At 44.5% G+C, this 23037-nt stretch overlaps 1 protein-coding gene across 1 annotated transcript in view; it reads left to right on the forward strand.

Moving 5' to 3' along the window:
• The window catches only part of CDH13 (cadherin 13), a 961236-nt gene that overhangs the window by 830747 nt on the left and 107452 nt on the right, over positions 1-23037 (forward strand). Inside the window, exon 8 of the mRNA XM_080936858.1 lies at positions 10308-10448. Within this exon, the coding sequence (XP_080792984.1) occupies positions 10308-10448 (141 nt within the window). The remainder of the gene's footprint in view (positions 1-10307; positions 10449-23037) is intronic.

Below are 23037 nucleotides of genomic sequence, written 5' to 3' on the forward strand. Positions count from 1 at the left end.
ACGGTCCACCTTGGCTAACTGGAGGCCTCTTTCCAGCTGTGTGGGATATCACACTGGGAGACTCAGCCCAGCTGTGGTTAGAGTATTCAGACATTCAAACTAACATCACCAGTGGGAGATCTGTGGTCATTTGTTCAGATGATGTTTTATGGGTCCTAGACCAACCTCAAACTCTCTGTGTAGCCAAGGAGGATGATGGCCTTGAACTTCCTCCTGACCCCACCTCCTAAATCCCGGCATCAGATCGTTACCACCTCACCGTGGCCTCTTCCATACCACATAAGCACACTACAGACTGAGCCACATCCCCTGGCAAAAGTGTGGTTTAACTGTACAGATATGCCACTCTGTGTGAGTCATTAGCTCCTAAAACACATGTCTGTGATTAGCTAGTTATTATATAATTATAATGCAGTGGTCCCCATCAGAAGGCTCCAAATGGCACAAGGCCCTTTATCTAGTGGAGTTCAATTGTTAGGGTCAAGGTAAGCCTGATCAGCCCACAAGAGCATCCCAGCACAGTGAAAAGGAAACACTTGTTCTGCCCTGCTGCATAACCAGTGACCCCAGAACACACTCACCTGAACCCACAGATATTTCTGACTTCATGGTTTCTGTGTCCAGGAGTCTGGGTGCTACTAAGCCATGAACTGTGCTTACTAGGCTCTTGCAGACCCACACCCAGGGGATCTGTTCAGGGATCTACTATCCCATCCGGAGGTCTGAGCCAGGAAGGATCCACATCCAAGCTCACTCAGTGGCTGTTGGCCTCGGCTTTGCGCCACCTCTTTCAGAAGATGCTGTGCGGGTCCACTAAGCAAGCATAAGTGAGATGTTTGAATTTATGGTCCCCAACTATGGGTGCTGCTGGGGGAGGACACAGTACCATTAGGAGGTGGAGCCTAGCTACAGGAAGTGGAGACCAGTCCTTGAAGGTGATATCTGCTTTTGGTTCCAGCCAGACCTCTCTGCACCCTGATCCACCGAGATGCAACACATCACTGTAGATTCCTACTGCTGCCATGGCCAGGAGGCAACCCCACACCCAGGCCTCTGCTCTCTGACCCATGCGCCAGAATAAGTCCTTCCTCCCCTAGGATGCTTCTGTCTAGCATGTAGGCCACAGAAATGAGAGAGTCACTGACCCCCACTCTATTGATCGTTGGCACATGCAGGCTGTGTACTTAGCACTTCGCCTACCCAGTAAGTAGTAATATTGTCCCATTGACCGGAGGGGGTGGGACTTCACATAGCTTGGCTGAGGTTGCTCAGCTGAAGCTGGTGGGAGGATGGAGGAGGGGGGAAATGGAGGGCAGGGCCGGGGAGAAAGTTAGGAAGGATGTATGAAAAAGTCCTATGGAAACCAACTACCTCACAGCCCAGTGGATCTGAGGTAATGATCATTGATTGACTACAGTCTCCTCCCCTAAGTGTCAGCCAGCTCTGTGCAGCATTCAGGCCTCTGCCTTCAGGAAGGCTACAGCGCACTGAATAATGAACGTCAGCAAATGATCGGGAGTTAATTAGCCTGAAGGGAGTAGAGACACCGTGTTCAAAGTAAGAAAAGGCAGGATAACCTAGCAGAGGAGGAAGTCTCTGCACAAACACAAGGAGAGGGCGTGGGAGAGACGGGAGGAGGTTGGGGCTGTGCCTGGTTATGGTGAAACTTCCTCCGGGTTACATTGATTCCTTGATTTCCCACCCCCCAGCTACCATTATGCTTGTTATTAGTGATAAATGTTCCATTAAATGCAGGCTTGTGTGGAAGTCACCGTCGCCATGTAAAACATCAGGGGCCCCGTGATTGATTAGCTGCCGTGTTTAATGGCATGGCTTGATTCTTTCTCGAGGACGGAATGTTTGGTTTTCAAATCAGTGTGATCAGTGAACCTAGCCCATGTCTGCAGAGACTCATGGGAGGCTTTTTGCTGCACATATACTGTCTACCTGGGTTGCTGGGATATCTCACAATGGCAAGAGAGAGACCCCAAATGTAGCAGACATGCGCAATTGTAGAACTCAAGCCAAGCAAGCTGCTTGACTCTCTTAGCTGCGTCTTGTAGATCAGATCACTTCAAATAAAATTGGGACAGCTGATTTCATTCTCCCAAGCTGGCATGATGTATTTCTTGGGCAAAATGAAACCCCAGCTCCCTGAAGTAGGGTCCAACCCTGAGAACAAACAACCTTGGTGTGGAAAGGAAGTTGGAACAGTGATTCCTTTGAGATACAATTTAGTCAGGAAATTGTATGACATCTTCATTCTCAAGAACAGTGATACATCACTCACCTTGTCTGCCAAGTTCTGACTAGGTGCTGGAGCCAGAGGTGTGGTCCTTACCATGCACCTAGGGAAATCGTCAACAGGCAGGATAAAGTAGGACAGGCTGGGGAGATGGCTCAGTTTCTGAGCTTTCTGTGCAAGCATGAGGACCTGAATTTAATCCCCACAGAAAAGCTGGGTTTGATGGTGGGTGCCTGTAACCCCAGCACCAGGCAGGAAGACATAGGAGGGTCTCTGGGGCATGCTGGGCAGCCAGTCTTGCTGAAGCAGCCAGTTCCAGGTTCAGCGAGAGATCTTGTTTCAGAATCAGGGAGAGAGAGCAATTGAAGAAGTTTCCCCATATCAACTGATACCTGCACATACAAGCACACATGAACTTGTACACACCAGTCAACAAACAGGATACCAACTGCTCACATTGATGGAAACAGGTTATAAATGGCCTTTGTCCTAAATGATGGTTTAGATTCTGTCCTCTGAAACCTGATAGCTAAGGTCTCTGTCCACACAGCTGGTCACAGATCAAGGGTCCTCTGCTGGGGGTGACATGGAATGCAGGTTAGGTAGAAGGTTCCAGAGCCATAACAAGGGTATCACTGCAGCCTATGGACATGAATCTGCCATGTGTGTTCATCTGATCAGGAGACCCAGAAAGTACAGTCTAGGTTCGGCTCTCTGAGTCTGAGGAAGCAGGAGGTGGGCCCACAGCACTGCCTTCACCACGGGCCCCTCTGGTTGCTAACAAGCGAAACTGATTCTGTCTGCTTCTGCTCCCAAAAGAGCATCTTGAGCAAGGACTGGGATGTGTTACCCAGTCAGTGAAAGAAGAGCTGGGGTTTACGGGCAGCAAACCCTGAAGCCCAGACTTGAGTCTTTCCAGTTGTGGTGGTGACATTTGCATGCCTCGGTTCAGAGATGCTGCTGAATCAGTTTGCCTCTCACCATCACCCTCTAATCCTCCAACCAAGTAGGCGGAAGTCTCAAGAGAGGCCTATGGCATAGGCAACCTGGCCTGAGAGACCATCCCCCTCCCTCCTTAGTGTGTCCTCACATTGAATGTGCTTTTTCTCCAAATGCTTGAGAAGGCAGCAGCCTGCACTGGAGGGGGGTTGGAGGGGGTTGCGGGAGGGGCGGTTGTTGGGGTGGGGAGCCGCTGGAGAATTGTGGGTATTCCCTACATTCTTTCCCTGTGGCCCTTCAGTCCTCCCAGAATCTGACCTTGCAAGCTTAGGTTCATGGGTTGCTTTCCACAGTGAAAATATAGAAGCAGTTGGCTTGCTGGCGGGAGCCTGGCTGGTAAATTATGAAGGACTAAAAAAGAAAAAAATTATGAAGGACTTACACAATGGACTGTACAGGCTCTGTCTAAGCACAGGGATGCCAAAAACTGAGAGACAGACAGACAGGCAAACAGTGTGTGTGCATGCACATGTGTGTGTGCATGCATATGTGTGTGTTTGCACATGTATCTGTTCATATGTATCTGTGCATATGTGTGTGTATGTGGAGATTGGAGGGGTGTCCCTCCTCTGTTTTTATTGTTTGGGGACTTGTGGATGATCAAGGAAGAGGAACAGGGTAGGGCCTCACTTCCCACTTTCAAAATGGCTGCCCATACTTTCTTACAAGGATTGCCGAGGGCTTCAGCAATAAAAACTTAAGTTAGTGTAAGCTTTAAGTTTGCCAGAAAAATTGAGACTTTTGGAACAGCTCATCCAACCTCTACAATTTGTCTATTTCAAACTCTGATTGATTTCCTACCACCCTAATCAATCCATTTCCCATTACAGCTATAAAGTCGTATTTACTTCGGGAGATGGGAATTGACTGCTTCATTTTTTAAAATTATTCATACAGTTACCCCGGCAACAGGAGTTGGGCTGGCATGCCCTTCGTCTGCTTTCCTCCGGATTCACACTCAGCTCATCTCTGCTTCAATGCTACTCTGAAGTATCTCGTGTGAACACAGCTTCCTCAGCCTTGACCTTTGAGCCCTTTAGAGAGGGGGAGCTTGGGCTTGGATGATGGCTCAGTCAGCTAAGTTCTTTCCAAGCTGGAGGATTTAGGCTCCATCTCCCAAGACCCACGTGAATAGCCAGGCAGGTAGTACACATCTGGAACCCCAGTTCCGGGGAGAAAACAGGTGGAAGGAACCCCAGGACTCACTGGCCAGTGAGCCTTGGCTCCCAGTGAGAGGCAAGCTCTCAAATCAAGATGAAGGCCAGGGAGATGGCTTAGTGGTTAAAAACATCTACTGCTCTTCCAGAGGACCTGAGTTTGGTTCCTAGCACCCACATGGCAGCTCAAAGCCACCCCCTGAAACTCCAGGGTAGCCAATGTTGTCATCTGACATGCAAAGAAACCTGCATTTGTGTGTGTATATCTCCACGTAGACATATAGTTAGAAATAGAATTTAAATGTTAAAAAAAAAAAAAAAACAAGGCAAGATGGTAAGATGGTACCTAAGCAATGATACTTAAAGTTGACCTCTGGCCTCTACAAGAAAACACATACACACACATACATGCACCCACACACGTACTCATGTGCGCACACACACACACACACACACACACACACACACACACACACACACATATGAGGTGATAGAAATCCTATATTCCCATTTCTCCCAGTCTCTAGCACCTGGCAAGGCATTTACAATGGATCTTCATTAACTACCGATTAAATGTACATATATTCCAAGGAAATGAGATCAGACTAATAATCTCTGTGAGGAAAAAAAAAAACAGATAAGTATTTTCTGCAGAAGGAATTTTTTTAATATATTTGTGAAATGGCCAGAGCGCTATTGGGAAGGGCCTATTGTGACACAGTGGGGTCTGACGGCTCTGATGCTCTCTTGTAGCAACCAGATGATTGATCGCACCATCAGATGCAATGTTTGTCAAAACTGCCTCATTGCCCCTCACAGCACCTCTGAGTCAAGAACCTTGATGAAGGAGACATTCATTCATTCACAGGACCTGCAGGGTCAGTCAGCTTCAAGGGTGGCTGCTGAGAGTGCAGATAGTGTTACAGGAGCTGTCTCAGAAGGGGCCACTGCAGAGCTGGCATGGGTCCGAGCTGGGTCCTCTGCACACATGCTGTAGTTGTTTGGCTTGGGGTGTCTGTGGGACTCCTAGCAGGGGGATGAGGGGTGTCTCTGACTCTTTTGCTTGCTCTTGAGACCCTTTTCCTCCTACTGGGTTACCACATCTGCCTTGATATAGTGGTTTGTGCCTGGTCTTATTGCATCTTGCTATTTCATATTTGGTTGATATCTCTGGGAAGAGTGCTCCTTTCAAAGGGGAAGCAAAGGAGCAATGGGTCTGAGGAGATGGGAGGGAGGCATGGAGGACTGAGAACAGTGGAAGGAGAGGATGCAGCCAAGATGTATTGTATAAGAGGAGGAGGAAGAAGAGGAAGAGGATAGAAAGGAGAAAGGGAAGAGAAGGGAAGGAAAGAAGAGAGAGGGAGAGGGAGAGAGAAAAGAGCTCTGTCTCCACCTCTGGCTCTGCACTACCTTCCTGTGCAGATTAACTTTACCTAGTTAGATACAGATGCACATAACCTGTCCATACTGGATCCTACCACCTCCAAGTTCAACAGAAAAAGAACTGCCTTTCCCTGTGTCTTCCAAGAGCAGCACACTACAGATTAAACTTGAAATTCCAAGTAGCCTTACTTGGGTCATGTGGTTAGGCAGCCATCTTGGACCCCTAGATGGCTTCTAGGCAAGGTCAGGGTAGTGCTTTAAGGATGTGGCATTTTTTGGGTCACACTTAGAGCCCTGACAAGGCTGATATGAGAAATGGAGAGCTTCCACCTAAACAGTAGGAGTGAACTAGAAAAGGAGCCTGGAGGTGGCTCCCACATTACAACCAGGCATGCAAGTTGGCACTCCTGTAAACCCAGCACCCTGAAAGCAAAAACAGGATTCCTGGAGCAAGCTAGATAAATAAATAGACTAGAAACATTAATATACTCCAAGATCAGAGAAAGATGCTACCTCAATAAATAAAGTGGAGAGCTATCAACATCAGTCTCTGGCCTCCACACACATGTGCATGGACATACATGTGAACACACACATGTGCAAGGACACACACTTGAAATGTTCATACCCTTGAGCCCAGTAAATCCACATCTTAGGATCTATCATCCAAAGAGCAACAAGAGCAGAAACTGAGCCAGCATGTAGACACAGCCTCCTGAACAAAGATGTCTGCTGATGTGTTACTTCAGCAGCCAGAGCTGTCAGGAGACCTGACAAGAAAAGACATTACAGTCTGCCTACATGATGGTGCTCAAAACAAATCCTAATATAATGTGAGCAAGAACTCTGGTGGTGCACACCATTAAGTCTGCCATGTTCTCTTCCACTCTGGGAGAAAGTAATCAACTTGAATCTTTCTTCAGTCTTCTAAAACTGTGTACAGGGCTGGAGAGATGGCTCAGTAAAAGCTCTTTCCTTGCAAGCACAAAGACCTGAATCCAATCCCTACAACACAAGCTTAAAAAATTAAGCCAGGCCTAGTGGCATATGCTTGTAATCTCAGTGCTAAAGGGGCAGAGACAGGAGAAAGATACCAGAAGATCCCTGGGGCTCATTGGCAAACCTTGGATTAGTGAGAGACCAGCCTCAAACAACATGTGGAAAACACCTGAGGAACAACACTGAGCTGACCTCCTCACGCACATTACACTGAGAAGCTTCCACGAGTATGTGTACATACATGTATTCACACAGGCACACACAAAATGGGTACAATATTTTATTACAAAAGTAATCCTGACACGGAAGAAATTGGACTTGGAACACTGAGCCGTATGGCTGAAACTTCTAGAGACACCCAGGAAGGATTTTGAAGACTGTCAATTAATGGAAAACATCACCACCCGTGTTGTTGATGATGAAAATCCACATAAGGTGGCCTGATGTTTTCCCATTGTACCTGACCTCAGTTTGTCACCTGCACAGTGGATGCCATTGCCCAGGAGCACTCACACTCAGCAGTTAAGGAAGCTTGGGACCTTCTGTCCTCATGGGTCTAGAGTAGAAGTTCCTGTGTAACACTGTCACAAGAGCGTGTTAGCGCCCCTTGTGGTCGTGGGCATGACTTGACTGAGAGCCACCAAGCCACTTAACAGAACCTTAACACACCTTGAGTTGGTAGCTCGGGACCTTGTAACTAAAGCACAGCCCATTAAGAATGCCTGGGATCTGGGGAGACAGCGGCTCAGTAGGTGGAAGCTCTTGCCACACAGGCCTCAGAAAGTGAGTTTGGATCCCAGCACCTGCACAAAAAGCTGACTGTGGCCACATGTGCACCTGAAATCTCACATGGGATTGCTGGCTACCCTCCAAGTTCAATAAGATCCTGTCTCAAAAGGGATAAGACAAGAGACTAATAAACAGGGCACCCAAAATCTTCCTCTGGCTTCTTCAAATACACACACACACACAGACATATACATGCACACACATATGCACACATTCAGTCATGCTGAAACACACATATCCATATAAGACATGCACACACATATACACATACCACACATACATGAACATGTATACCCACACACGTACATGCATGCACACACACATGCATACACATATACACCCACAAAGACACAGAAATGCACACACATGTGCACATGCACACACATACACACACATACACTCACATGCACATACTCACACAGGCATACATGTACATACAATGACACATATGCTTACACATGCACACACACTCCCACTGTGGATCCATAGTTCTGGGAAGAATTAGGAGGTCCCCTTTCTTACCTTTCTTCTCGCTCCTTTTTGTGCCTCTTAGTCACTGGTTGGCACAAAGCCCAGTTTTGGAGGCCATCACACTGTCAGGGCTGTGCCTGCAATTTCAAACACTTATTTTTGTCATTGAAGGTGGCCTCACCTGGACTCTCTCAGTGAGTGATTAAGAAATCAATCTAAAATGGTTGAAGCAAATGAGGAAAATGAATGTCTTTATCAGCTGAGGAATCCTCGGGCCCGGCTGGCTCTGGGCAACCATCGCTTTCTCCAGTGTACATTGTACAATAACCACAGAGCCATCCTGCTTGGTTTCATCCCTGGGGCACCTGTCCTAGCCCTGCTGTGCTGTGAGATCACTCACCTTGCTCTTCTAGCTGATGCTATGAAGTTGTCACCACAGGGATACAGTTACTGTCCCATGTTGTCCAACACAGTCAACCCTGGCCAACACACCCCTGGGTTGGGTGGTCTTATTGGTGTCTCTGATCAAGGATAATTCTAGAGATTTTCGTTATAGGAAATAAGGAAAGGTAAACCAAGCCCTCAGCCAATGGACAGAGATGGGTGGTTGAGAGGTCTCTGAAAGGAGCACAGCAGCAGGCTTACCAGGAAACAGGTGTCGAGGGGTCAGCAAGAGCAGCCCCATTGGGGTGATTTATACACAGCCCCACACTTGTCTCAGGATCCCAGCCATGTGTCTAGTTGTTTTGAATGTCTCAACACTGTGAGAAACATGAACCCTGAGTCTATAATAACATTGGAGATTCAGGAGCGAACGCAAGGCAGCTTAGCTCATGAACTCGAAAAGCTCCTGGAATGTCAGACTCTGACTCAACATGGAGACCAGTTTTCAGGCCTAAAGGGAGACCTTCCTCCTTTTCCTCCCTGTGATCAGAAGGCACCATCTTACATGCCAGCTAGGTCTTAGCTTTCCCTCTGTTGCTTACTCTTTTTCTCAGCAAAAGCCACATGTGGCTTCCTTTCTATGTGTTATAAAGTAAGCACTCTCTATTTTAAAGCTCACCCAGCCTGTGACCTTGTTATATCTGCAGGTCATGAGGCAAGCTCAGCTGGCTTTTAGTAATTTCCCAGTCTAAATCCCTAGTTGGGAGGTAGGTAGCTTAGCAGAGTTGGTCAGGGGAGGAAGGCATCAAGACTAGCAGATATTGGTCATATTTTGGTTGTTTTGTTTTTTTTTTTTTTTTTTTTTTTTTATTCTGCATTTGGACCTAGGCTGACTCAAGGCAGTTTTCAAAATGAACTATCAGATTTTTTTTTAACTTTTTCTTGACTCCTGTGAGTTTCACACCATGCACCATGGTCCCACTCATCTCCCTGTCCCCTCATACTCATCTCTCACCCTTGCAACCTCCCCCACAAAACAAAATCACACACTAGCATAGAAAGCGTCCCATCATGGAAGCTGTAGTGTGTCACTGTGTCCCGTAGTACATCCCTCTGTCACACTTACTCCCTTTCAAATATTTATTACCACCATTCATTGGTCTGAGTTGAGGTCTCTGGCTTCTTTCTGTGACACCATCAGTATTGGATCCTCACTGGGACTCCTCCTGGTCATCCTTTTGCTATCCTATGTCATGAAGATCCTGAAGCTTTGGATCCATCATATTTTATTTCTTATAAACATAACCTTTGAGATACGCCCAAAAGGCAAGAAATGCATGCAGAGAAAGGTCTAGTCATACAGTCTCACTTATGGTAAATTTAATCAGTCCTGACTTAGTGTTCTGGAATAGTAAAAGAACAGTAAAAGAAATACCACAGAAGATTAAAAAAAATCTCATTCATTTCCACCTGTACATGTGTGTAACACAGTGTGCTTGCTAGGAGTGGATCCAGGAGTGGAGTTAGCCTACACCCAGATCATCTTCAGAAGTTTCCTTGTAATGACAGATGTGGGCATGAACATCCAACAAGAATATATGAATACACCCAGGGCATAGAACATTCTAGAATGTGTAGAATCTTCCCTCCACTCCCCCAATGAGGACAAGTCAGTAGACTCCATTCTGATTGCCATTTCTAGTCTATAGATTCTATCACTCTAGACTGATTTCAAAAGTGATACACACAGAAAATCAGTTAAAATGCATGGCCAGTTATGGGTGCCTACTCTAGAAGTCATAGGGAACATGCATGCCAGTTTTTCAAAACAGTGCCTCAAAAGTAAACACGGTCTTCTTTGATGCTTCCTTGCTTTGTAGACTCTGGAAAACCCCAAGTATGAACTGATCATCGAAGCTCAAGATATGGCAGGATTGGATGTCGGATTGACAGGCACTGCCACAGCCACCATCGTGATTGATGACAAAAATGATCACTCACCAAAATTCACCAAGAAAGAGGTAAGCCCCGGGACACTGTTACAGGGCCCCTGTGTTTAAAACGCCCAAGCACTGGGAGACTAAAAGCACTTAGTCTTGTTAAAGTCCACAAGAAAATAACCTTTAATACCAAAGTGCCATTTCCAAAGCACAGTGTGACGTGAGTGCTGTTGCAGTTTTCCTATAATGGTAAATGCAGACAGAGAGGCTGGTCCGAACAGCAGCAAGGGAGCACAGTGGATTTTGATAATTGCAAAGTGGCTCATGGACATAAAAACACCCAAGTTATTATGCATAGAGGATCACTGTTTATAACAGGCACAGTCATGTTTTTCCTGTGTCTACCAACGGAACATCATTTGGGGAGGGCTTGAGGACGTAAACTCTCATTCTCCTGATAACTTAGCACCTGACCAAGAACTGTGAGCACTATACAGGGGATGGACACAGGCTAAGCTTAGGACTTCTTTGGGTCAGAGCCAAAGCCACGTATTTGATACTCTTCCTCCCAAGCTGGAGAAGGGCATAGTAAAGTGCATGCTATTTGTGACATGTTGAGATCTGGGTGGTAGAGATGGTTATAGAGAACAGGTAGCAGGGACTAACCATGTTGCCACAGCAACAATGAAATTTTAAACATGAGCCATCTTATCCAAAGGACCATGGCATGTGCTTTGTGACTGTATTGTGAATGAGGTCTGCATGCATATTAATGTTCACATGTGTGGGCCATACGTTAGTTTGTGCAAGTATATGCAGGTTTGTGCACATGCCTATGGAGGCCACAGGTTGATAACACATACCATCCTCAAGGGCTCTCTACATTATATATTGAGGCAGGGTCTCCTGCTTGATCTGGAGATCATGGATTTGGCTAATCTAGCTAGTTAGTTTGCTCTGGATACACTCTCTTTGTCTCCGGGGCACTGGGATTACAAACTGCCATCATGCCCACCCAAATGTCCTGTGAATATTAGGGGTCCAAACACTTTTTCTGGTGCCCTGTGAAGAGAGAAAGATGGGTTGTAGACATGAAGGTCAAGGCTTGAAGCTCAGGATGGAAAATGCTGATCCTTTTAAGTTGATACTGTCTCGAATGCTGTCTAAGTGTTTTCTGGCATGAACTTCTGCACACATGAGCATGTTTCACAGCAGGTTCACAGATGTGTGTGGTGGTTGAGGATACGTGTCTTCCACATTGCCTTAAATAGTGTTCTGTCTCATCATTGGTAGGGTACCTTTTTCTCTGTTTCAGAGAAAGAACTATTTAATAGAGGAGCTGTGACCAGTTACATATAGCAAGACTAGAAATTCAATAGAGATGTTTAACAAGACTAGGAATTCAATAAAGATGTTTAACAAGACTAGGAATTCAATAAATATGTTTAACTCACATAAAACTTTCAAGCAGATGGTCTATGGAAAGTAACAGCATTATCATATCAGCTTCTGTCTTAGTTTTCTATTGCCATGACAAAATACCATGACCAAGAAAACTTATAGAAGAAAGCATTTAATTTGAGGCTCATAGATCCTGTCTTAGTCAGGGTTTCTATTCCTGCACAAAACATTATGACCAAGAAGTAAGTTGGGAAGGAAAGGGTTTATTCAACTTACACTTCCATATCACTGTTCATCACCAAAGGAAGTCAGGACTGGAACCCAAGCAGTCCAGGAAACAGGAGCTGATGCAGAGGCCATGGAGGGATGTTACTTACTGACTTGCTTTCCCTGGCTTGCTCAGCCTGCTTTCTCACAGAACCCAAGTCTACCACATGGGCACCCCCTAGTTGAGAAATTGCCTTACAGCTGGATCTCATGGAGGCATTTTCTCAACTGAGGCTCCTTTCTCTGTGATAACTCCAGCTTGTGTCAAGTTGACACAAAACCAGCCAGTACAGATCCCAAGGCTTAGCACAAGACCATCATGGTGGGGAGCATGGCAGCAGGCAGACAGACATGGCACTGGAACCGTAGCTGAGAGCTCACATCCTTATCTACAAGCATGAGGCAAAGAGCTAACTGAGAAAGGCATAGGTTTCTGAAACCTCAAAGCCTGTCCCCAATATCACCTTCTCTCAAAAGGCCATGCCTGCCAATCCTTCCCAAACAGTTCCACCAAACAGAACCAAGCATTTAAACTTATGGGGGCCATTCTCGTTCAAATCATCAAAACTTCTAAAGGAAACCTTCTGATTTCTGCCTGGAGCTTAGGACCAACTTAGACTTTCTTATCAATCTCAGGCCTTGAGGGGTCAATCAGTTTCTTGTTAATTTTAGTAAACTGTCTTTGCAATTAGGACCAGGTGTTCATCATTTTCTTTGTTTGGTCACCTTATTTCACTTTTCAAGTATACTTTATGTTGGTGATTGTTAATTTCGACTTCAGAATTTAAATGTTTGCAATTTTAATATGTTTTTATTAATTCTTTGACAATTTCATACATAGTATCTAGATTATATTCACCCCAAACTTGTCCCTATTACTCCTTCCAGATCAACTTTCTCATTCCCCCCAACTTTGTGCTCCCCCACACACAGATTTTAATAACCTCTGAGGCCAGTTTGTGTGATCAATATGCTTAATACAAAGCTGTCTACCAGTGTGTGACTCACCTGCCAGGAGTCCTATACTTAAAGAAAACAAACTCTCCCACCACTAGCAGTCACCAATATCAAGAGCCCCTCAGCTCATAAGCCTCTCCCGACTACCTGCTGGAATGTTGACGAGTCCATCTTGTGCAACTTGAGATCTTCTCAAGTATAAATTTTGAGATTGAACAACCACATTACAATATGTGTAATTTAAAAAATGGTTCATACAACTTCATTTTCCTATCTGAAAGATAAGAGCAAGCAAGATTAGAGGAAAGGCCCAGTTTTCTATGAGGGGGTGAAGACAAATGGCCCCGGGCTGAAGCTGAAGCTGTGGACAGATGCTCGCAGCAGACAGTCAGAGGCAGCCTGGGATACAATCTCTGTTTCCCTGATAGCTCAAGAGCCTTACTTTCCTGGTGCCTTTAGCTTTTTCAATATGAAGATATTTTCTTAACTACTTAGTGATACATCCTAATTCTTTTTCTCATTCCTGTTGGCCTCAGAGCCTCCAGGGATCCATCTCACCTTAGAAGGTAATGTAAGTAGCATCATTTGCTATAGAAAGACAAAAACAAAAGATCCCATTTTTCCTCCAGCAGAGTGAATTCTTTAAAATTTGCTTCCTATGATTGATAGCCCAGAGCCTGCTTTGCCTTCAGAACACATTTCCCTGTTGGAGGACTTGTGTAAATGTTAAAGATGATTGTCACATTGGAGAAAATCTCTATCAAGCTCTGTCACGTACATAGGAGTTGTTCATTTTCCAGTGGTCCTGTGTCATGGATAATCTTTACACGGATGCTACATGTCCACTAAGCTGTCATCCATGCCCTGTCTTGTGGCCTATATGAGTGCTATGTTGTCTTTATTGATATGAACATGATGAGTCAAGCCGGCAAGCATGTAAATCTCTTTCTAATGGGTTCATTATATGGCTCCTTTCTTTGCTGAGTTTAGTGAACAATGAAGGAGCTATTGGAATATCTGCTTTTCTTGTATAGAATTGGCTGAGGCAGAAAGATGTGGGTTTGTTTCATTTCTAAATTGGTCACCTTAATAAAATATATTAAGGTTTTATTAGTAGTGAGTTTGTTGAGACATCATTTAAGTACCATAGAGCTCAGCCTTTGATAGTCTGCAATTCATTGGATTTTAATATATTAGCAAAATCTTGTGGCCATAACTACTCTCTGATTTAAGAACATTTTGGTTATCCCACAAAGAAACTTACACCCTGAGCACTTGTTTCTCATTTTCCTGCCCTTCCAGCCTAGGAATTAGTCTACTTTTAGTCACCACAGGCTGGCTATTTAGGACACTGAGGATCAAGAGAATCCGGCAGTATTCTATGTGAGTGGCCTCTTAGCTTACCATGTTTCCTAGTTCCTCCATGTTGTAGAGCCAACCCATGCAAACACGAGACAGAGAAATTTCCCTTCTTCTTCTTCTGAAGTCTGGGGTGATGTATTTTCCCACCCTTCCAGGATTCCATCCCATCTACACTGAGCATGCCCATAGACATTCTCCTGCCCTCAGACGCATTCACTCTCCCTGCCCCCGCCAGAGGAGCCCTTTAAAACTCACTGCATCTGTATCTAGACACATAATTACATGTTTCCTTCACTCAGTGGAGATTCATCCTCACATCCATATTTCTGAAAAAAAATCAAACCCACATAAATTAGTGGGACTTGGTGACTTTTCTGGAGGGTGGAGCCAAAGACATCTTAATAACCAGATAAATCTGGAAAAACAGTTAATTTTTTTCTTTCAAACAGTTCCCAACTCCCTCTTGCCATGAAGCATTTTATTGCCATTAGAGTGAAATTCATGAGAACTTCTTTTGGGCTTTGGAATCTCCACTTAGCCAGCAAATCTCAGTTTGGCTGAGATTTGGAACAAAACTAAACCTGTACCATTGAGGTCTTCCTCTCAGGCTTTGGGCAGATGATGGCATAATCCCATCATGTAAAGACAGCAGATGTTTGAAGGGAATGGAACAGCATGCACAAGCAAGAGCAACTTCCAACTCTGTAAACAGTAATGTTCCCCTAAAGCCTTTCTAGTTCCATGCAAACCTTTCATCTAAGGTTCGGCTCACAAACTGCATCCTCAACTTGCCATCCCTTGATTCAGGAGGGTTTTTATAAAAGCCAGTTGATGTTCTTTTTCCTTGCTCACCTTCTAAGTAAAATCCTAGCTCATTGTTTTCTTCTTCCACACCAAGGATCATGGGAAACATGAGATCCTCCACTAAATCTTCACACTTCAGAGGCCCTTCAGGCAGGCCAGAGGCTGGGTTTTCTGTTGGTGTTTTGTTTTGTTTTGTTTTGTTCTTTATAAACTATCTGTGGAAGGGATCGTGTGTCATTGCACCTGTGTAGAGAACAGAGGGCAAATTTTGGGAATCAGTTCTCTCCTTCTACCATATGGGTCCTGGGGATCAAACCTGGGTAGTCAAGCTTGGCAGCAAGTACTGAGCCATCCCATCAGCCCAGAGAAGTGAATTTCTTGACTACAAAGAGTAAAGGAAGCCATTTCTCCAAGGAAAAACCATCCTATGAGTAGAAACCATATTCCAGACACCTCCTCAACTAAGGAAGGAGGGGTAGCTTCACTCCTTCACTAACCGTTCTCTGGCAGCAGAGTGGTATCGTATACACTATTAAAACACCCTTGCTGACTCTAGACTGTGTTCAGTGTGACTTAAAATGTGTAGATTTTTTTAAGCGGGAATAAAAGCTATCTATCTTGTGGCTGCTTCTTCTAGTTGCTCCTGGAGGTAGACCAGATAGCCAAGTGATTGATTGCCTTCATCAGTCTTTTGTAATTATATTCATGATATGTTGAGTCCCATCATCCCTGTGTGAACTCTTATGCAAATTCTGAACCTCAATCACCCTCAGGTGATGCTCGGAGGGTCAGGAGCAACTCAGTGGTGATAAAAGCCGTTTTTCACTCCAACTGGCAGAGTCTTCGCACTGAGCCCCTCCACAGCAGTGTCCTCTGAAGACTCCACGCATCTGCCTCTCTTTCAAGGCAACCACCTCACACTAAAGGCAACAGCTGCATGGTTTCTAAAATACCCACTGTGTGGCCCTGAGAATGTAGTATGGCTACTGCCAAAGTGCAATTTGCAGAGGGTAAATGTGAGTTCTGAATAAAGAGCCAAGAGCATGCAGGGACATGGCATAGCATATGCCTATAAACTGCCTTGTACTAAGCCATTTTATAAATAAGATCATTGAGCCTTGGGCACAGTTGGCTGTACACACTGATCACCAGCCATACCTACCCTCATTCCTGCAAGTCATCAACATACCCTCAAGCCACTGTATGTATGTTCTGTTTCCTCTGACTTCAACTCCTTTCCCTTCCTTTGTCCCTGGAAGCCCCCAGTTTAACCTTTAGTGTCCAAATTGTCAATCTCCCAGTTTGATGCTTCTACTCTATTCCAACACAAGTTTGACATGCTGCTAGCTTAGTAATGCCATGTTGTCTTTGTGTTATGTCCTCACTCTATAGGCCTGTGCTAGTTTCATTTCAGTTGTTATAATAAAGTACCCTGGCACAAAGCAACTTAGAGGAGAAAAGGTTTATTTCAGATAACAGTTCTAAGTTACAATCCATTACCATGAGGAGTCACTTCATATTCACAGTCAAGAGAAGAGAAACATGCATAGATGCTTGTTTGCTCTTTTGCTTGTGCTCAGCTCTAGTGGTCCTCTCTTATACAGTTTAGAACTCTTTGCCTGGGGAATGATGCTACTCACTGTGGGCATGGTGCTACCCACTGTGGGCTGGGTGTTCCCACTTCAGTTAATACCATCAAGAAAATCTCCCACAGATGAAGAAAACCAACCTGATCTAAACACTCCTTCATTAAGACACTCTTTCCAAGTGATTCTAGGTTGTATCAAGTTGACATTTAAAGCTAGCCACCACTGCTTCCTAATACCCACTTGAGTGCTTTGTTAGCTATTAATAAGCCATGGTGCCTTCATTGCCCTTCAATATTTTCTCTAGCACCAAAAATGGAGAGGCAGTAAAGTGTTTGATTTGAGATTTTCTTTTGTGACATGAGTCTTACTTTGTACCCCAGGCTGGCCTTGAACTCATAGAGATACTCCTGCCTCCATTTCTCAAGTGCTAGGATTACAGGTGAAATCCTTTACACCCAGCTAGAGATGTGTTTATTATTTATGCAACATATATTAATTGCAGACTACATTCCAACTTCGAGTACAGTGTTAATGATCTTTCAACTCTGTGATGCATAGCATTGTGTCTTTGTCTGAAGTATATATGCTGCTCTATTGTGTATTTCATTCTCTTGCAATACATATGTATCTAACAGGCACACATCCTGCTGTGATGCAGAATATTCCCTTCCAATGTGCCTTGCAATCACCTGCTTCTTTCACCTCTCAGAAACCGGACCATGTCGTGGTTAATGTTTACTGCCAACTGCTCTCAGAATTACCTAGGAGACAGACCTCAGGGCTTATCTGTAAGGGTACTCCCAGGGAATACCCTTCCACTGGGAAGTGAAGACCCTTCCTAAATTTGGGCTTGATGCCTGATCTAAGTAAAAGGTAGAGAAAGGATCAGGGGAGCCTAGTGAGTATCAACATTCTCTGTCCTCTGCTTCCTGCTCTGTGGAGATATGAGGTAAGGGATCCCATATCTGCCTAGGTAACATCTCTACAGTGATGTGCTGCACACTTAACCTATGAACCAGAATGACCTCTTGCTCACTGAAGTTGCTTCTTGTTGAGTATTTGGTCACTGTAGTAAGTAACTAGGACCTGGCCTACCAAGTGACAGATACCTTATAAACTGATGAGCAAAAGATAGAGTATAAATTCTTAACAGTGAACAACAGAGACCTTCAAAGGTGAAAGAACCATGTTAAAGGGGCCTCTGGGAAGAATGGCACCCAAGCCATAGGTTTTTATAGGTGAAGTGATAAACATTGCTCAGCGCACACAGTGCACACACACCCATCTGCTGTGGCACCAGAACCTGCTACAAGTAAATATGGTGTCCCTTCACCACCCCAGCAAGTCCCCAGCACTCTAATTCAGTCTTTCTGGGCTGAGCCGAAGGCCAAGATGCCTGGAGGGACATCCTTTACAGAACTGAATCAACTCATTGGATAAACTGCCAGAGCTCTGAATCGTCTTTCTTATCAGCTAAGGAAGAAATGAGAAACAAGAAAATCCAATGTTGATAAATAATACATAAAGGAGCCCTCGCAGTGGAGACAGTGAAGAGAATCCTGTGAGGCAAAAGAATGGGCAAGAGAAAAGCCTGCACAGCTCCTGCTCACTTTCGGTTCTTTCTTCTAAGTGAGATTAAATGGAGCAGCCCAGAATTCATTCCAATATATCAGCTTGTTCCAGAGCAAAACCCAGTTCAGTTAGAGATCAGGCACCATTCCCCGGGCTCCAGCCACATCTTGTTCTTGGCGTGGACCTGCCCAATCCAGGCTCATGGTACCTTATGAGGAGGATCTTTGGTTGTCTTTCTCATTCTTGTGACCAAAGACCCCTAAAAACAATTTACGGCTTCAGTCATGTGAAAAGGTGACTAAAGCAGCCCACACCTGACAGACAGGAAACAGAGTGGAGCCCTAACAGAAAGGGGCCAGGGCCAGATGTGGTTCTCAAGGACATGTAGTCCAGTGACTACTTTCTCCAATCAGGCCCCACCTTCCACATTCCACCTTCTGATCATTTATTCAGGGGTGTATGTGTGTGTGGGGGGGGGGTGTATAACTTGCCCAGAATCCTATGTCCCCATGTTATCCTTCAACACTTCTGCAGTCTCAAGACCAGCTTAAATCTTCCACATTAGCATATTGGCTTCCACATCTAAAGCCCTAGTGTCACCTGTTCAAAGAGCAACCCATTCACGGTTGGACAGTTGGGGAGTCACTCTCTTATATATGTATGTGTATGTGTATATAACATATGTATATATATGTATGTGTATATGTATATACATGTGTGTAAATTTGTATGTCAACATACATATTATATATACACATTTGCTTATTGTGTATTTATATGTATATATAATGTTGCATATATTGGTGTCTACAGGTATATGTTTGCCTGTATATATGTGAGTGTATTTGTGTATATAAGTATGTATATATATACATATATGTGTATATATGCATGTATGTGTGTACATATAGATATTCACATATGTACCTGTAGATGCATATATATGTACTTATGTATATGTAAATGTATACATGTATTTATGTGTATACATATATTTATTTGTGAATTGTGTGTTATGTATATGTATATTATGTGCATCTACCCATATGTATATGCATATATGTATATATATAGGTATGTGTATATATATATATATGTATTTCTATATGTAGGTATGTGCATGTGTCTATATAAAGATACATGACTGCATCTATTTGTAGGTATTTGTGTGTGTGTGTGTGTGTGTGTGTGTGTGTGTGTGTGTGTGTGTGTATAGGTATGTGTGTATGCCTATATGTAGATTTATGTGTAAGAACATATGTATATGTATATTGTGTGTCTGTGTGAAAGACAGGATCCTCACATGTCTGGGGAACCTAATCAGATCTGCTGTCTTCCCCGGAGTCTGGACCGAGCATAGTTCTTCAGGGTCTGCATTTTATTTGAAGGCCATGGGCAGAAGCCCCTCCTCTACCAGGAGACAGGGGTGACTCTGAGGCAGTGGGGTCTCCAGGTTTCTGTCACCTGCGCTGCAGATCAGTTCTTTCCCCTTCTGCTGAGACACGTGAGCAACTGATTTGCAAAATCAAATCGAACTTGCTTCTCTGTCCAAACGTATTCTACAAGCTCAATACTTACCTATTTTTTTAAATAACTTTTAGCAATGCAAGCATGGAACCAGCAATCAGAATCCTGGCATTTTCTCCAATTTCAACATAGAGAATGCATGTAATAAAAAACTCAATCCTGTTTGCTGAATGCATAAATTTTCATGGTAACTTGGTCATTGCCACCCTATAAAAGCTCTTGTCCTGGTGTTTATACTGCTGAGTAAAAAATGACTTCAGTATTTGTGGCGAGCTAGACTCATTTCAGATGAAATAGCAATCTGTAATTGCCGTGGACAAGAAGCACCAAGTTCAAGGGGAAAACAGCTGAGCCAATTCACTGCAGGTCTGTGCCTGCACAATTTACCTAAACAGGGATGGCCCAGAGAAGTTGTCGTGAGCCGGCTTGAAAACCTCTCTCTGAAGACTTTTAAAATATATTTTATGGTCAAGATGTTGCCGAATTCTCCCAGGATTAATTCCTCTCCAGTCAAGAAAAATTGCATCTTCCCATTTACATTCTAAAGTCTGAACTTTTACTTTATAAATGAATTTTCCCTCCAATTCAGGAAGTGCTGGCTGCATTACAAATTTTAATGCTACCATTATAGGATCATAATTTTAAGAACCCAGGGTTCTCCGAGGGCCCCAGCAACATGGCACCTCTCCACTTTATTAAAATGAATGAACAGATGTACAATTTATTTCTGTCAAGCTATCATCTAAATTCATAAGCTCTTTCTCGTGTGTCTGAAATCCACATTGGTTTCCCATCTTCTTGCCTTAGAAGAAAAAAAAATCGTGCCCCCTCATTTATCACTCTGGGGACGTAACTAGAAAGTTGAGTCTTCTCTGATTCGCTTTGGACCAGTGTCCCCTGTGCAATTTAAACCCTATCCCTTCAAGGCTACTCACTGAGGACAAGGCAGGAGAACACATGCATCCACTGAACCATTCCTCAGTCATCTATGTCAGAGGCTGACATAAATTTGCCTGAGCTGACACCTTCCTGGTAACAGCAGAAAGAGTTTACAACAGCCCGGAGCCTGTTCAATTGCATAAGATGGTCTGGAAACACCACAGTTAAAATGTGGTGTCAGGAACCATGAGACATGCTCACGTTCATCTTTTATGAAACCCTCACGCAGCTTTATGTCTCCAGCCCTGATTTTGCCCAAGGGTAGCAATAAAGATGTTCATCTTGGGTTTAAGAGACAGATCAGCCTGGCTCCAAAGATCTATGTGATGATCTCAGACCCGCCCTGTGTGCCTGCATGGCTCTGTTCGGGCTGTGTGAGTTGAGGCACAGGTTCAACCTCTCTGAGATCTCAGGTTTTCTGTCAGAGCAAATACAGTGAGGGTTTCCAATGCCAAGTCAATAATACTTGGCAAGTACAGTGTCTGGCATGCAGCTTCATAAAGTGTCCAATGCAATCATTACAGCATTCCTGAGAGGGGCTTCTGCCCCAGAACAGTTGGGCTGAAATTTCAGTGTACCACCACTACCAACACACACACACACACACACACACACACAGAGAGAGAGAGAGAGAGAGAGAGAGAGAGATACAGAGAGAGAGAGAGATAGACAAACAGACACACAGAGATAGACAGACACAGAGAGAGAGACAGACAGACACACAGAGATAGAAACACACACAGACAGACACAGAGAGAGAGAGAGCTAGACAGACATACACACAAACACACACACACACACACACACACACACACACACTGTTCCTCTTCTGCCTGCCTGCTAGCACAGCTCAGAGATGAGAGGGAAGCTGGTTCATATCCAGCAAGCACAATCAATGAATGGAAGTTGAAGAAGATGCAGAATTCAAACCCCAGGGTTATCTGGCAGGAAGCTGCCCTCAGAAGAATTCTGTTTATGAGATTCTATTGTAACTGGGCAGTTAACACTTGCCTGAGTGTCTAGGTTGGCATAGAAATCTGCCCTGAGTCTCTAAATGTATCTCAGGTCCATTGGGGCTTTAATAAAATTCTGAGTGCTCGGCTTGGATTTGGTTTTGCCTTTTTTTTTTTTTCTTTCAGTGGCTCTGTTGCTTGGAGGAAAACAACATCATGTTAACTTCATTTGCTTGTGTTCTGCACCAGCCCATCATTTCAAACATGGCTGGTCTTTTTCCCTCTTACAGGGTGGTCATGGGAGGTGAATTCCTTGTTTCTGAAAGATAAAAATGATGGAGATCTTTCATTTAGCCAGAGACATAGCAGCAAGTGGGCAGTGTCAACAGGGCAGGTTTCAGAACAAGCAGCTATGGCCAGGAAAAGGAGGCAGGAGGGACACTAAGTAAAGATGACCACTCCTCTGAAGCTATAAACCAGTACTTACCAGTGTCTGCACTGGAAAGTGCTGCTGGGGTGGGGGACAGTTGCTTCCTGACCTGAGCAGATTTAAGTATCCACAGCGAGGTCATGTGATCCCCCAATCCACCAATGGGCTTATGGCTCACTCTGGGTCACAAGGGCAAAGGTTGAGATCATGGAGCCGAGAGCCTCCAAAAGTGATTCAAAATTGCCATCCTCTCTCTAGCGGAGGAATGTCCTCAGTTAAGATAATAAGCTGCCCCTCTGACAAGGCTGTGAACGATTTGAGAATTCAGCAAGGAAGCAAAGTCCACTGGCAGGTACACGGAAGGACAATGGCCTTGGAGTCTTAAATATAATGAAGCCAGTGTTTGGAATCCAGAGTGTTTCAGAAGATAGGCTCCAGAGAGAACACAGTAGGGCAAAGTGTGGAGAATAAGTGTCTATGAAGTGCTCTCTGTCTCTCTGTCTCTCTCTCTCTCTCTCTCTCTCTCTCTCTCTCTCTCTCTCTCTCACACACACACACACACCGACACACACACACACACACACACACACACACACACACACACAAAGGTTCATGGAAGATCTCATAAAAAAGGACAGAGAAGGTGTAAGAGCTGAAGGTAGGAGGACCAGAGGGAAAGCGTTCTCTGGACATGACCGGAAGCTACGCTTATGAAGTCGGAGCAGGTGTGGTAGCCCTCATGCAACCACGTCAGTCAGTACTCTATCGTGGAAGGGCCCATGAGTCCCCATCTCTAACTAGGAAGCCCTTGCAACCTCGATTCAACTACAAGGGCGACAGCATTCATTTAGAAGCTTCACCAGGGAAGA

Source organism: Micromys minutus (assembly GCF_963924665.1).
Source record: "Micromys minutus genome assembly, chromosome: 24".
NCBI classification, from domain to species: domain Eukaryota; kingdom Metazoa; phylum Chordata; class Mammalia; order Rodentia; family Muridae; genus Micromys; species Micromys minutus.